General features: G+C 45.6%; 1 protein-coding gene across 1 annotated transcript; it reads left to right on the top strand.

Moving 5' to 3' along the window:
• The first annotated feature begins 7,660 nt into the window (after positions 1–7,660).
• On the top strand, positions 7,661–11,470 carry LOC109028725 (olfactory receptor 7E24-like). The gene is made up of 2 exons (XM_055361510.2): positions 7,661–7,784; positions 10,770–11,470. The coding sequence occupies exons 1-2, from the start codon at positions 7,661–7,663 to the stop codon at positions 11,468–11,470; spliced, it is 825 nt and encodes a 274-aa protein (XP_055217485.2).
• Positions 11,471–15,623: the final 4,153 nt, after the last annotated feature.

Here is a 15,623-nt window from a genome sequence, read left to right as displayed (position 1 = left end):
ATATAGCAGGGGATGTACACCCCTTGTGTGACATTGCTCCTAAAGGGCAGCGGGGGAGAGGAAGATATTACAGCCAATATCGCACGGGGTATAGAACCCCTTGTGACATTCTTCCTTCTATCCTGGGAGGGAAAGGGAGATACTAGCGGCAATGTCGCAGGGGCTGTACACACCCACTGTGATATTGTTCCGAATATCCCTAGGGGGAGAAAATTATGTTACTTCCAATATCCCAGGGGGTGTACATGCTCCTGTGATATTGTTTCTTATATTCAGGGGGAGAGGATGATATTACTCCCAATATCGCAGGGGTTGTACACACCTCCTGTGATACGGGGAGTAAGAGCCAGACCCTCTCCCTCCCTGGCTCTTAGGAGCCCCATCGCAGGGCGGTGAGGCCCCCCCCCCCGCGGTACGGGGAGTAAGAGTCACATCCTATCTCCCCCTGGCTCTTAGGATCCCCATCGCAATGGGGTGAGGCCCCCGCGATGCGGGGAGTCATATCATCCCCCTCTGGATATGACGATTCACGTCGCAGGGGGACGGGCGCCCCCCGCCATGCGGGAAGTCATATTACCCCCCCTCCACCCCGGATTGATGATCCACATCGCAGTGGGGCGGGCGCCCACCGCGATGCGGGGAGTCATATCACCCCCCTCTCCCCCCAGGATATGACGACCCACATCGCAGGGGGGCGGGCGCCCCCCGCAATGCAGGAAGTCATATCACCCCCATCTCCCCCCCTGGATATGACGATCCACGGTGGTCACACAGCGTGTTCACCTTATTGTCAGTAATATCTTCTCCGCCTCTGGAAATTACCAACTATGTCACAGACGGGTGCACATTCTCTGCACTCTTTGGAGTAATAGCATCGTCTTTCCCCTTGATATTAAGAACAATATCACAGGAGTGTTTTTACCCCCAGGGGCTTTCCGTGTAGTATCATCCCTCCCAGGTTGAAATTAGGAACAATATCACTGGGGGCGTGTCCACCTCGTGCGATATTGAAAGTAACATCATCCTCTTCTCTCTTGGATCATGGGAACCATATCACTGGGGTTTTGTACACTTTCTGCGGTATTGGGAGTAAGATCATCCTCTCCGCCTTGGAATATTAAGGACCATATCACAGTGGGGCTGTACACACCCTCTGCTATTAAGAAGAATATTATCTTCCCCTGCCCTGCACATTGGAAAAAATATCACAGAGTGGGTGTACACCTCCTGCGATGGGGTGGTGATATCATCTTCTCTTCTTCTGGATAATAGCAACAATAATACACGGGTTTGTACACTTTCTGTGATATTGGGAGTAAGAGCAACCTCTCCAACTTTGAATATTAAGAACAATATCACAGACTGGATGTACGACCCCTGCGATTTTGGGAGTCATATCAGCTTCTCCTCTCCATGGATATTAGGAATAATATCCCAGGATGGGTGTACACCTCCTGCTGTATGGGGAGTCATATCGTCCTCTCCCTTCCTGGCTGCTAGGAACAATATCAGAGGATGGGTGTACACAGCCTGCGATATTGCGAGTAATATCACCCTCTCCCCCTCCGGATATTAGGAACAATGTCACAGAAGGGGTGTACACTTCCTGAGATATTGGGAGTAATAGCATTCTCTTCTTCCGGGAATATTAGGAGGAATATCACCGGGTGGATGCACACCCACTGCTATCTTGGGAGTAACGTCATATGCCATCCCCTGGAGATGATATTCGGATCAATATCACCGGGTGGGTGTACACCTACTGCGATATTCAACGTCATATCATGCTCTCTCCCTCCCTGGACATTAGGAACAATATCACAGGTGGGGGTACACCCACTGAGGTATTAGAGATAATATTCATATTAATTCTTCCTCATTTATTATTTACATGAATATGTATTACCAATATAAATATTAATATAAGAAATCATTGCTAATAGTGTTCAGATTATTAATATTAATATTAATTATTAGGAGCTAATATGACAGTTTTCTAATGAATAAGATCAATATCACTCTTTAATACCAGGCGTCATTAATCATTAATATTAGTCATTTATTGTTATCCTGAGTATAACACTTTAATAGGAATTTTCATTATTATCGGTATTGATTTTAAGAATTATATGATCAGTTATTAATATTGATAATTATTAGTATCAATTAATAATTGAGATTATTAATTGCAGTAAGTCACATTGCGCCATTCCACCCCTCCCTGGGCAGCTCGTTTACGACCCAAAACGGGGATCCAAATGCCCCTGAGAGAGCAGCGGTATACTGTGATAAAGGAGGATGGTCACGTGGTGGAGAGGCGTGTTTTTATGTACCAACCCTTCACCTCTGCCGACCTTCTCAACTGGGAAAACAATACCCGGTCCTAGAGAGAAAAGCTGCAAGCCCTAATTCATTTGCTCCAAACTGTTATCCAGACCCACAACCCACCTGGGCTGATCGCCACCGGTTGCTCATGTTCCTCTTTAAGAGAGATGAAAGGCGAAAGGCGGAGAGGGCTCCACGCAGCAACTAAGTGGCTAGAGGAACATGCACCAGCTGATTATCAAAACCCCCAAGAGTGTGGAAGGACCCAGTTACCAGGAACCCACTCCCAGTTGGACCCACATGAAAGAGAGGATATGCAAAGGCTAAACCGAGACAGGGAAGCTCTCTTGGAAGGATTCAAGAGGGGAGCTCGGAAGGCCACAAACGTTAACAAGGTCCCTGAGGTCATTCAGGGAAAAGAAGAAAGTCCAGCACAATTCTACCAGAGACTGTATGAGGCTTATGGTATGTATACTCCCCTTGATCACGATAACCCTGAAAATCAGGGCATGATTCACATGGCTTTAGTCCGTCAAAGCGCGGAAGACGTTAGAAGAAAACTGCAGAAGCAGGCTGGACTTGCAGGGATGAATACATCACATTGATGAGAAATAGCTAAGCAGGCGTTTGTAAACAGGGATGCAGTAAGCCCGAAGGAAAATGGCAAAGAGATTGGAGGTCAGGCCTGGCAAAACACCGACCTGTTTGTTAGCTGCAGCAATCAGAGGGGCCCCCCCAAAGAGGCAAGGGAAGGGGGGCCCTGGGAAAGAAACTCAGCTTGGCTGTCAGAGTTTGCAGCATAGCCAGTGTGCTCATGGTAAAGAAATAGGACAGTGGAAGAACAAATGCCCTGAGCTCAAAAGAAAACAAGGTGACTCAGAGCAGGAGGCCACGGACAAGGAGGAAGGGGCCCTGCTCAACCTGGCAGAAGGGTTCTTGGACTGAGGGAGACCGGGTTCAAGCGTCCCCAAAGAGCCTCTGGTCAGAATGACAGTCGGGGGTAGGGACATTGACTTTCTTATAGATAGCGGTGCTGAACATTCGCTAGTAACCGCCCCGGTCGCCCCCTTATCCAAAAAGACTATTGACGTCATCGGAGTCACGGGGGTTTCAGCAAAGCAAGCTTTCTGCTTGCCTCGGACTTGTACTGTAGGAGGACTTAAAGTCATTCATCAGTTTTGGTACATGCCTGACTGTCCCTTGACCTTTTTGGGAAGGGACTTGCTCAGCAAGCTGAGAGCCACTATCTCTTTGACAGAGCACGGCTCTTTGCTGCTAAAGTTACCCGGAACGGGAGTCATTATGACCCTTATGGTCCCCCGAGAGGAGGAATGAAGACTTTTCTTAACTGAGCCGGGCCAAGAGAGAAGACCAGCTCTGGCTGAGTGGTGGCCAAGAGTACAGGCAGAATACAACCCTCCAGGATTGGCCAATTAAGACTGGGGCCCAGCCGCTTAGGCAAAAACAGGACCTGGTCCCCAGAGAAGCTCTTCAAGGTATCCAGGTCCCTCTCAAGCACCTAAGAACTTTTGGAATTATTGTTCCTTGTCAGTCTCCATGGAACACTCCCCTCCTGCCTGTTCCCAAGCCACGGACGAAGGACTACAGGCCGGGACAGGATTTGCGCTTGCTTAATCAAGCTACACTGACTTTAATTCCAATAGTACCTAACCCGTCCACATTGTTGGGGTTGCTGCCAGCTGAGGACAGCTGGTTCACCTGCTTGGACTTGAAAGACGCTTTCTTTCCTATCAGATTAGCCCCTGAGAGGCAGAAGCTGTTTGCCTTTCAGTGGGAAGATCCGGAGTCAGGTGTCACTACTCAGTACACTTGGACTGGGCTTCCCCAAGGGTTCAAGAACTCCCCCACCATCTTTGGGGAGGCTTTGGCTCGAGACCTCCAGAAGTTTCCCACCAGAGACCTAGGCTGCGTGTTGCTTCAGTAGGTTGATGACCTTCTGCTGGGACACCCCACGGCAGTCGGGTGTGCCAAGGGAACAGATGCCCTACACCGGCACCTGGAGGACTGTGGGTAGAAGGTGTCCAAGAAGAAAGCTCAGATCTGCCAACAGCAGGTACGTTACTTGCGATTTACTATCCGACAGGGGTCGGAACGGAGCCCGGGATCAGAAAGAAAGCAGGTCATTTGCAATCTAGCGGAGCCTGAGTAGAAGGCAGCTGAGAGAATTCTTAGGAGCTGTGGGGGTTTTGTAGACTGTGGATCCCAAACTTTGCAGTATTAGCCAAGCCTTTGTATGAGGTCACAAAGGGGGCGGGGACAGGGAACCTTTTGAATTGGCATCCCAACAACAGCAAGTCTTTCATGAGTTAAAGGAAAAACTTCTGGCAGCCCCAGCCCTGGGGCTACCCGATCTGACAAAGCCTTTTACATCCTATGTGTCAGAGAGAGAGAAAAGATGGCAGCCGGACTTTGAACCCAAACTGTGGGGCCCTGGCAGAGGCCGGTGGCCTACCTCTCTAAACAACTAGACGGGGTCTCTAAAGGATGGCCCCTGTGTTTGAGGGCCTTGGCAGCAACTGCCCTGCTAGTACAAGAAGTAAATAAGCTGACTCTTGGGCAAAACCTGAACATAAAGGCCTCCCGTGCTGTGGTGACTTTAATGAATACTAAAGGACATCATTGGCTAACGAATGCTAGACTCACCAAGTACCAAACTGCTCTGCGAAAATCCCCGTATAACCATTGAAGTTTGTAACACCCTACACCCCGCCACCTTGCTCCTGGTATCAGAGAGCCCTGTCGAGCCTGATTGTGTAGAAGTGTTGGACTCAATTGACTCTAGCAGACCTGACCTCCGGGACCAGCCTTGGGCATCAGTAGACTGGGAACTAGACGTGGATGGGAGCAGCTTCTTCAACCCCCAAGGAGAGAGAGGTGCAGGGTATGCAGTGGGAACCCTGGACACTGTTGTTGAAACCAGATCATTGCCCCAGGCCACTTCAGCCCAGAAAGCTGAACTCATTGCTTTAATTCGTGCCTTAGAACTCAGTGAGGGTGAGACTGTAAACATTTACACTGATTCTCGCTATGCCTTTTTAACCCTTCAAGTGCATGGAGCATGATAGAAAGAAAAGGGCCTATTGAACTCTGGGGGAAAAGACAGAAAATATCAACAAGTAATCTTGCAATTATTAGAAGCAGTATGGAAACCCCACAAGGTGGCAGTTATGCATTGCAGAGGACACCAGCGAGCTTCCACCTTGCTGGGTTTGGGGAATTCCCGCGCTGACTCAGAGGCTTGAAAAGCAGCATCTGCCCGCTTCTGGACATCAGTGTTCCCTCAAGCACCTGATCTTGGACGCACTTATTCTAAAGAAGAAAAGGACTTTCTCCAGGTAGAGGGAAGGACAAGTGATGGAGGAAGGATGGATTTGGTTACCAGATGGGAGAGTAGCTGTGCTACAGCTGCCAGGAGCCGCAGTTGTACTGGCTGTGCAAGAAACCACCCATGTAGGTTAGGAGTCACGGGAAAAGTTGTTACCCCGGTATTTCTACATCTTGCGTTTCTCAGCCCTTGCCAAAACGGTGAGGCAGCGGTGTGTTACCTGCCTACAGCATGATGCGAGGCAAGGTCCAGCCGTTCCGCCCGGCATACGAGCTTATGGAGAAGCCCCCTTTGAAGATCTCCAGGTAGATTTCACAGAGATGCCAAAGTGTGGAGGTAACAAGTATGTACTAGTTCTTGGGCGTACCTACTCTGGGTGGGTGGAGGCCTATCCAACACGAACTGAGAAAGCTAGTGAAGTAACCCCTGTGCTTCTTTGAGGTCTGATTCCTAGATTTCGACTGCCCTTAAGGATCGGCTCAGATAACGGGCCTGCATTTTTGTCTGCCTTGGTACAGAAGACGGCAAAAGTATTGGGGATCACACGGAAACTGCATGCCGCTTCCCGGCCTCAGAGTTCTGGAAAGGTGGAGAGGATGAATCGGACTATTAAAAATAGTACTATTGTCTTCACCTCTGGATATTTAAAACAACACCACAAGGGGCATCAAACCACCTGCTAAATTGGAGGGTATGTTATCCTCTCCCCCCCGCCCCCAGCGCCCCCGGATATTAGAGACAGTAACACAGGGGCGATGTACACCCACTGCTTTATTGGGAGTAATATCATCCTCTCCCTTTTTGGATATTAGGAACAATATCACACTGTGCGTGTACACCTGTTGCGAAATTCAATGGAATGTCATCCTGCGCCTCCCTGGGTATGACGAACAATATCACGGGGGATGTACAACTTCTGAGATATTGGGAGTGATATGATCCTCTGCCCTCTGGAAGTTAGGGACAATATCACAGTGGTAGTGTACACCCTATGGGATGTTGGGAATAATATCATCCTCCCGCCCACTGGATATTAGAAACCATATCACAAGGGGAGTGTACACACACTTTGATATTGATATTAATACCATCATCTCCCTCTTTGGATATTCAGTGCAATATTTCAGGTGGGGTATACACCACCTACAATACTGGAAGTAATATGATTTTCTCCCCCCCTGGATATCAGAAACAATATAACAGGGGGTTGTGAACAACCCCTGCGATATTTGGAGTAATATCACCGTCTCCATTCACGATTATTAAGAACAATATCGTAGGGGTGGGAGTGTACACCCCCTTTCATACTTGATATCATCCTCTTCCCCCCTGGATATTAGGAACAATATCAGGAAGGGATGTACAGACCCCGCGACCTTTGCTGTCATATAATTGTCTCTCCCCTAGATATTAGGAAAAATGTCACTGGGTATGTGAACAGCCCTGTGATATTGAGAGTAGTATCATCCTCTCCCCCCTTGCATATTGGGAAAAACATCACAGGTGGGGTGTACTGCCTCTGTGATATTGGGAGTAAAATTTTCCTCTCTTCCCCTGGACATTAGGAAGAGTATCAGAGGGGGAGGGTGTACATTCCCTGCGATATTCAACGTAACCTTATCCTCTCCCTCCCAGGGTATTCAGAACAATAGGACAGGAGGGGTGTACACCCCCTTCGATATTGAGAGTCATATCATCCTCTTTCGCTCTGGATATTAGGAACAATATCACAGGGTTGTGTACATCCCTTGCGATATTGGGAGTCATATCATCCTCTCTCCCTGTGGATATTAGGAAGAGTATCACAGGGCTGTGTAAACCCCCTGCGGTACTGGGAGTAATATCATCCTCTCTCCCTCTGAATATAGGAAGATTTTCACAGGGGTGTGTACACCCCCTGCGATATTGGGAGTAATATCATCCTCTCCACCCAGGAAATGACTAACAAGGTCACGGGGGGGGTGTACTCCCCCTGAGATATTGGGAGTAATGTCGTCCCCCGCAAACCTGGATGTTAACAACGAGATCACAGAGGGGGTGTATACACCCTGCGACATTGGAAGTAATATGATCCTCTCCCCACCTGGATACTGGGAAAGATACCACAGCGCTGGTATACGTTTCCTATGCTGTTGGGAGTAATATCATTCTTTTCCTTTCTGGATATTAGGAAGAGTATTACAGGGGTTTTGTACAATTACTTCAATATTGGGAGTACTATCATCCTCTATTTTCCTGGATATTGGGCACAAAAACACAAAAGGGTGTACAACCCCTGCGATATTGGGAGTAATAGCATACTCTCCTTCCCTGGATGTTAGAAAACAATATCATCAGGGCTGAACACCCCCCGCGATAATGGGAGTCATATTTACTCTTTCACAGGCCATTTGGAACAATATCACAGGTGTTGTTTACAAACACGGGTGGTGTACTCTCCTTGTGATATTGGGAGTAACATCATTCTCTCCACCTCCGGATATTAAGAACAATATCCCAGCGGGAGGTGGTACACCCCCAGTGATATTGCTAGTAATGTCATCCTCTCCTTCCCTGGATATTAGGAACAATATCACAGGGGGGTGTACACCTTCTGTGATATTGGAAGCAATATCATCCTCTCCCCCGCTGGATATTAGAAAAAAATATCACGGTGTACACCCACTGTGATATTAGGAAGAATATTACAGGGTGTACACCCACTCTGACTTCAAGAGAAATAGCTCCCTCAAATGTCCCAAACAATATCACAGGGTATACAATGATATTTCCCTAGGATATTACAAATAGTATCACAGGGTGTACACCCACTGTGATAACAGGGGTAATACATCCCAAAGATACTACCAAGAATATCACAAGGCTGTACACCCACTATGACATCAGGAGTGATATCTCCCTAGGATATTACGAATACCATCACAGAATGTACACACATGGTGTGCGCCCACGGTGATATTAGGAGTACTATCAACCCAGGACATAACCAATAAGACCACAGGGAGAACATACATGATGTACACCCACGGTGATGTTATGAGAACTATCTCCCTAGGATAATACGAATAACATCACAGAGTGGGCACACATGGTATACACCCACTGTGGCACTAGGACTAATAACTTTCTAAGATATTACCAATAGTATCACAGAATAGAAACACGTGGTGTACACCCACTGTAACACAAGGTGTAATTTCTCCCTAGGATATTACGAGGAACATCTCAGTGCATACACACATGGTGTACACCCACTGTGACATTAAGGGTAATATCGCCCTAGCATATTACCAATAACATCACAGGGTGTCCACCCATGGTGTACACGCACTGTGATGTTAGGGATAATATCTCCCTGGGATATGATGAATAATACCACAGGGTGTACAGAAACTGTGATATTAGAGGTAATATGTCTCTAGGATATTATGAATAATATCACAGGGTGTACACCCACTGTGATACTGGGAGCAATATCTCTCTAGGATAGTACAAATAATATCACAGAGTGTACGCGCACTGTGATATTAGAAATATCTCTCTGGGATATCACGAATTATATCACAGAGTGTACACACATGGTGTACATCCACTTTGATATTAGGAGTAATATCTTCGTAGGACATTACAAATAACATCGCAGAGTGTACAAGCACTGTAATATTAGGAATCGTATCTCCCTAGGTGATTACAAATAATATCACAGGGTGTACACCCACTGCGATATTAGGAGTAATATCTTCCTAGGGTATTACGAATAATTTCACAGTCTGTACGCACATGGTGTACACTCACTGTGATATTAGGAGTAATATCTACCTAGTAGATCACAAATAACATCGAAAGGTGTACACCCACTTTGATATTAGCTGTAATATTTTTCTAAGTTGTTACAAATAAGATCACAGGGTGTACAAACATGGTGTACACTCACTGTGATATCAGGAGTCGTATCTCTGTAATATATTATGAATAATATCACAGGGTGTACACCCACTGTATTATTAGGAGTACTATCTCTGTAGGATATTACAATTAATATGACAGGGTGTGGAGCCACCGTGATATTAGGAGCAATATCTTTCTAGGATATTACAAATAATATCACAGGGTGTACATGCACTCTGCTGTCAGGAGCAGTATCTCCCTAGGACATAAAAAATCCTATCACAGGGTGCCCAATCTCTGTCTTCCAGGTTCTAAGGGATTCTTCTGCTTCAGCCTCCCAAGTAGCTAGGGTTACCCGCCACCACGCCCGGCTAAATTTTTTGTTTTCACTGGAGACGGGGTTTCACCACGTTGACCACGTTGGTCTGGATCTCCTGACCTCAGGTGATCCATCAGCCCCGGCTGACCAAATTACTGGGATTACGGGTGTGAGCCATGGTGCTGGGCCAAGAGTTATATATTCAATTCATTTGGAAACACAGCTCCCATATTTGAGTGTGCATGTACTTTTATGAAGAAATGATGTCAGAAAACCTAAGGATGATAATAAATATGAAAAGTAACAGGCATGTGAAAAGGTCTTCCGATTGAGAACTATAAGGTTCGATTTCGTTTTTAGATAATGGGGTCCTAGCTATTGTGTCGTCCTTTTACATATTCTACCTCAAAGGAATTTGTAGCATGGTGTCAGAATAAAATAGAGTGTATTTCATGGCTTCTTAATTTCTTTCAATTAGACTGAGATCTTTTTCTTAAAGAGAGAAGGACATTTTCATTGCATTGTATTTTTTCTGAAAAGAGTAGGCCGTATTTCACTGAGATCACGTATTTGTTATGTATGACGTTTTGGTCTTGTAATATTCTTCAGTGGATTTTCTCTAAAGTAGTATGTACAAAAAGACTTGTATAGCAAAAAAGTAAATCACGTAATAACTCTGATATTTCTGGAATTGTCACAACTGAGAAACATTGCTGGCGGTGCATGGTCCGCAAGTGTGAAAATGTTCCTTGTGAATTGCTTGCATCCAGCATTAAGGGCTGGTTTTTATCTTTTATTTTTCCAATCCTCTTTACTTCTCAAGGTGTCCAAGTCACACAGAGCCACGGAATCTCACAGGTGTCTGAGAATTCCTCCTCCTGGGACTCTCAGAGGATCCAGAACTGCAGCTGGTCCTCGCTTTGCTGTCCCTGTCCCTGTCCATGTATATGGTAACGGTGCTGAGGAACCTGCTCAGCATCCTGGCTGTCAGGTCTGACTCCCCCCTCCACAGCCCCATGTGCTTCTTCCTCTCCATCCTGTGCTGGGCTGACATCGGTTTCACCTCGGCCACGGTTCCCAAGATGATTGTGGACATGCAGTCGCATAGCAGAGTCATCTCTTATGAGGGCTGCCTGACACGGATGTCTTTCTTGGTCCTTTTTGCATGTATGGAAGACATGCTCCTGACTGTGATGGCCTATGACTGCTTTGTAGCCATCAGTCGCCCTCTGCACTACCCAGTCATTGTGAATCCTCTCCTCTGTGTCTTCTTCATCTTGGTGTCCTTTTTCCTTAGCCCGTTGGATTCCCAGCTGCACAGTTGGTTTGTGTTACTATTCACCATCATCAAGAATGTGGAAATCACTAATTTTGTCTGTGACCCCTCTCAGCTTCTCAACCTTGCTTGTTCTGACAGCGTCATCAATAACATATTCATATATTTCGATAGTACTATGTTTGGTTTTCTTCCCATTTCAGGGATCCTTTTGTCTTACTATAAAATCGTCCCCTCCATTCTAAGGATGTCATCATCAGATGGGAAGTATAAAGGCTTCTCCACCTGTGGCTCTCACCTGGCAGTTGCTTGCTGATTTTATGGAACAGGCATTGGCATGTACCTGACTTCAGCTGTGTCACCACCCCCCAGGAATGGTGTGGTGGCATCAGTGATGTATGCTGTGGTCACCCGCATGCTGAACCTTTTCATCTACGGCCTAGGAAAGAGGGATATACAAAGTGTCCTGCGGAGGCTGCACAGCAGAACAGTCGAATCTCATGATCTGTTCCATCCTTTTTCTTGTGTGGGTGAGAAACGGCAACCACATTAAATCCCTACATCTGCAAATCCTGCCCCTTAGTCACATTATTTTTGTGGCTTGATGGCTTTTATTCCTTTCCGCATTTCCTTTGTCAATATTGCTTTCTTCGTTATGCCTTTAACTGCAATGGGTGAGGATTCTGGGATCCTTTGTTTAGCAGAAACCTCATGACAGAATCCTCTATACCTAAGCGGCCTCTTTTAGCTTCTGAGCAATAACCCGGTCATCCAGGTGGAATCACAGCCATCTTTTTATATACACGAAGTCCTCACTTCATTTTGGAATTCCCTGAAAACTGGCTTTATGGAAACAATGTACAGGAGGTCCTGCAACACCATTGGTTGTTCAAAGTTGTGTAGTTATACTGTTGATGAAAAATAAGTGGTTTCACTATACATAATTTTGCTTCAAGGTGAAGTTTCCAAGAGACTTTCAAAGATGTTAAGTGAGGACATACTGTACATCAAATTCATATCCTCTTCCACAGTTCATGTGGAATTTCTTTATAAACCGCTTCTAGAGAATGTATTTAGGCAGGTTATGTGTAAAGATCCATGTCGCCCTTCCTCAATCTTGGCTTTGAATCAAATCACCTGCGGAGCTTACAAATGATGAGGCCTGGGTCTCAATACCTGAGATTCTGATTTCCTTGCACCTGTGTGAGTATGTGGATTTTTTTTTTTTCTTTTAAAGCACCAGAGGTGGTTCCAATGATGAAGTTTTTAGAGGCATCAAGCTCCAATGATTAAGAACAGAAATTAATTGCAATATGATTTCTTCAAATATTATCTTCAAATGCATTGCCCATCAACACCATACAAATGTTTATTATGCTGTTGTTTCTTACCATTTTGCATTTTCTATTTCTTTCTTTTCCTTTTTTTTTTTTTTTTTTTTGAGTCAGAGTTTCACTCTTGTTGCCCAGGCTGAAGTTCCATGGCATGGTCTCGGCTCACTGCAACCTCTGTCTCCCATATTCAAGCAATTCTCCTGTCTCAGCCTTCCAAGTAGCTGGGATTACAGGCATGCGCTACCATGCCCGGCTATTTTTTTTTTTTTTTTGTATTGTTAGTAGAGACAGTGTTTCTCCATTTTGGTCAGGCTGGTCTTGAACTCCCGACCTCAGGTGATTCGTCCGCTTCCGCCTCACAAAGTGCTGGGATTACAAGCATGAGCGACCACGCCCAGCCACCACTTAGCATTTACATTTTACATTTGTTGAAGTTATAGATTTATACACACATTGATTGCTGCTTTGTTATACACTTGCATATACATAAGATGGGAAATAGAAAAGAATAAAATAGGCACAGTATCCCTGAAGTTTCATATTCCGAGACTTTAACAATATTTGCTCTTTCGAAATTTGTTTCAATTAAGAAATTGTGGTATACACACCCAATTAAGTACTATTCAGCCTAAAAAGGAAGAAAATCCTCTCCGCTGCAGACAAAATGGATGAGATTGTAGGTCTGTATATTAAATGAAATAAGCCAGGCACAGAATGACAAATATTTCATGTCCTCACTTCTATGTAGGAAGAAAAAAGGAAACCTTGGCCGGGTGTGGTGGCTCAGGCCTGTAATCCCAGCACTGTGGGAGGCCGAGTCGCACGGATCACTTGAGGCCAGGAGTTTGAGACCCGCCTGGCCAACATGGTGAAACTCCGTCTCTACTGAAAACACAAACAATTAGCCAGGCGTGGTGACGCCTGCCTTTAGTCACAGCTACTCGGAGGGCTGAGGCCCAAGAAGCGCTTGAACTCGGGAGGCGGAGGTTGCAGTGAGCCCGGATTGTGCCTGTGTACTCCAATCTGGGCAACAGAAAGAGACTCCATCACACACCTACACACAAAAGGAATCTCAGGAAGATGGAAAGTATAAAGGTGGTTAGCAGACGCTAGGAAGAAAAGGGGTGGGGTGGGGAATGAAGAGAAGTGGATAATTGGGTCCCAAAATACAGAAAGATGGAATAAGTGAGTTCTAGTGTTTGACAGTACAGTATGAAAATTTTAGTTCACAAGAATTTCTTGCATATTACCTGATGCTTTGGTAAGAAGCTTCCTAACTTTCTCATTATGCTGGTTTTTCAGCTCTTCTCTTTCTGCTCTTGAAATTATGCTGGTTTTTTGTTTTTTGTTTTGAGATGGAGTTTCACTCTTGTTGCCCAGGCTGGAGGGTCATGGTGCAATCTTGGCTAACCGCAACGTCTGCCTCCTGGGTTCAAGCGATTCTCCTGCCTCCACCTCCCGAGTAGCTGGGATAACAGGCATGCGCCAGCATGCCCAGCTAATGTTGTATTTCTATTAGAGATGGGGGTTTCTCCCTTTTGGTCAGGCTGGTCTTCAACTCCTGACCTCAGGTGATCCGCCCACCTCGGCCTCCCAAAGTGCTGGGATTACAGGTGTGAACGACTGACCGCGCCCGGCCCAAGCTGTATCCTTATCTGTTGTCTGTTGTTGTTTGTTTGTTTTTGAGCCCAGAAATTACTTCTCACCTATATGTTGAAACGATTTTTAACATGAGTGCTAAGAAAGCTCATTGGTGGAAAAGCAGCCTTTTCAAGAATTGGTGTTGGAGAAACTTGATTTCCACATGCAGAAGAAAGAAGGTGGACTCTATGTCACACCAGGTGCAAAAATTAACACAAACTGGATCAAAGACCTAACCCCAAGCGCTAAATGTACCATACGCCTAAAAGAAAACATTGGCCACACTTTCATGACATGAGATTGGGCAATGTTCTCTGGGATATGACACCAAAAGCATAGGCAACAAAATAAAATTAGATTCCTTGGATTACAACTAAATGACAGACACTTTTGTGCAGCAAAAAACACTGCAAACTGAGTGAAAAGATAACCCATGGATTAGGAAAAATATTTGCAAAGCATATATCTGAAAAGAGGCTGATATCCATCATATATAAAGAACAGCTAGAACTAAACAACAAGAAACCCAAAGCATCCCATCAACAATGGTCAGAAGACTCGAGTAGACGTGTTCCTAAAGAAGATATAGCAATAGCCAAGAAGCATCTAAAATGATGTTCAAAATCACTAATCATAGGGAAGTGCAAATCAAACCAAGAATGTCATACCACACATTAGGATGGATATGATAAATAAACAAGCATTGGAGAGACTAGAGGGAAGTAGGAATGCTCCAATGTGATCGGAGGAAATGTAAAACCTTGAAGGAATGGGGAAAATAGTATGGCGTGTACTGGAAAAATTAGAAACAATGATCAGATGTTTCCGCAGTTGCATTTGTGGGTACCTACCAAAAAGAATTAGAAGCCAGGAGTGGAAGACAGATTTTTGTACACCCATATTCATAGCAGCATTATTCGCAACCGCCAAAATGTGGAAGTAACCCAAGGGTTCGTGGACAGATGAATGAAAAAGCACACTGCAGTTCCTTCATACAGTGGAAGACTATTCAGCCTTAAAAAGGCAGGCACCTCTGGCCGGTTCGGTGGCTGACACCCATAATCGCAGCATCTTGGAAGACCGAGGTGGGCGAATCACCTGAGGTCAGGAATTCAAGATCAGCCTGGCCATCTTGGTGAAACCCTGTCTCTACTGAAAATGCAAAAAACGAGACAAGCGTGGTGGCGTGTGCCTATAGTCCCAGCTACTCGGGGGGCTGAGGCAAAAGAATCGCTGGAACCCGGGAGGCAGAGGTTGCAGTGAGCCCAGATTGTGCTACTGCACTCCAGCCTGTGCGACAGAGTGAGACTCCATGGAAACACAAAACAAAACAAAGTCAAATGAACAAACAAAAAACAAAAAAAAAACCAGACAGGCACTTCTGAAGCAGGCCGCAACATGGATGAACCTTGAAGACATTATCGTCAGTGAAATAAATAAATCCCAAAAGGATAAACATGCCCAGGCTCAGTGGCTCACACCTGTAACCCCAGC

Source organism: Gorilla gorilla, chromosome 2 (genome assembly GCF_029281585.2).
Source record: "Gorilla gorilla gorilla isolate KB3781 chromosome 2, NHGRI_mGorGor1-v2.1_pri, whole genome shotgun sequence".
In the NCBI taxonomy this organism is placed as follows: domain Eukaryota; kingdom Metazoa; phylum Chordata; class Mammalia; order Primates; family Hominidae; genus Gorilla; species Gorilla gorilla.
This window is presented reverse-complemented; position numbering and strand designations above follow the sequence as displayed.

Coding starts and splice junctions, on each gene's coding strand:
- LOC109028725 (XM_055361510.2), top strand. CDS start 7,661: ATGTCGTCCCCCGCAAACCTGGATGTTAACAACGAGATCACAGAGGGG. Junction 7,785..10,769: donor GGAAAGATACCACAGCGCTG/GTATACGTTTCC, acceptor TGGGACTCTCAG/AGGATCCAGAACTGCAGCTG.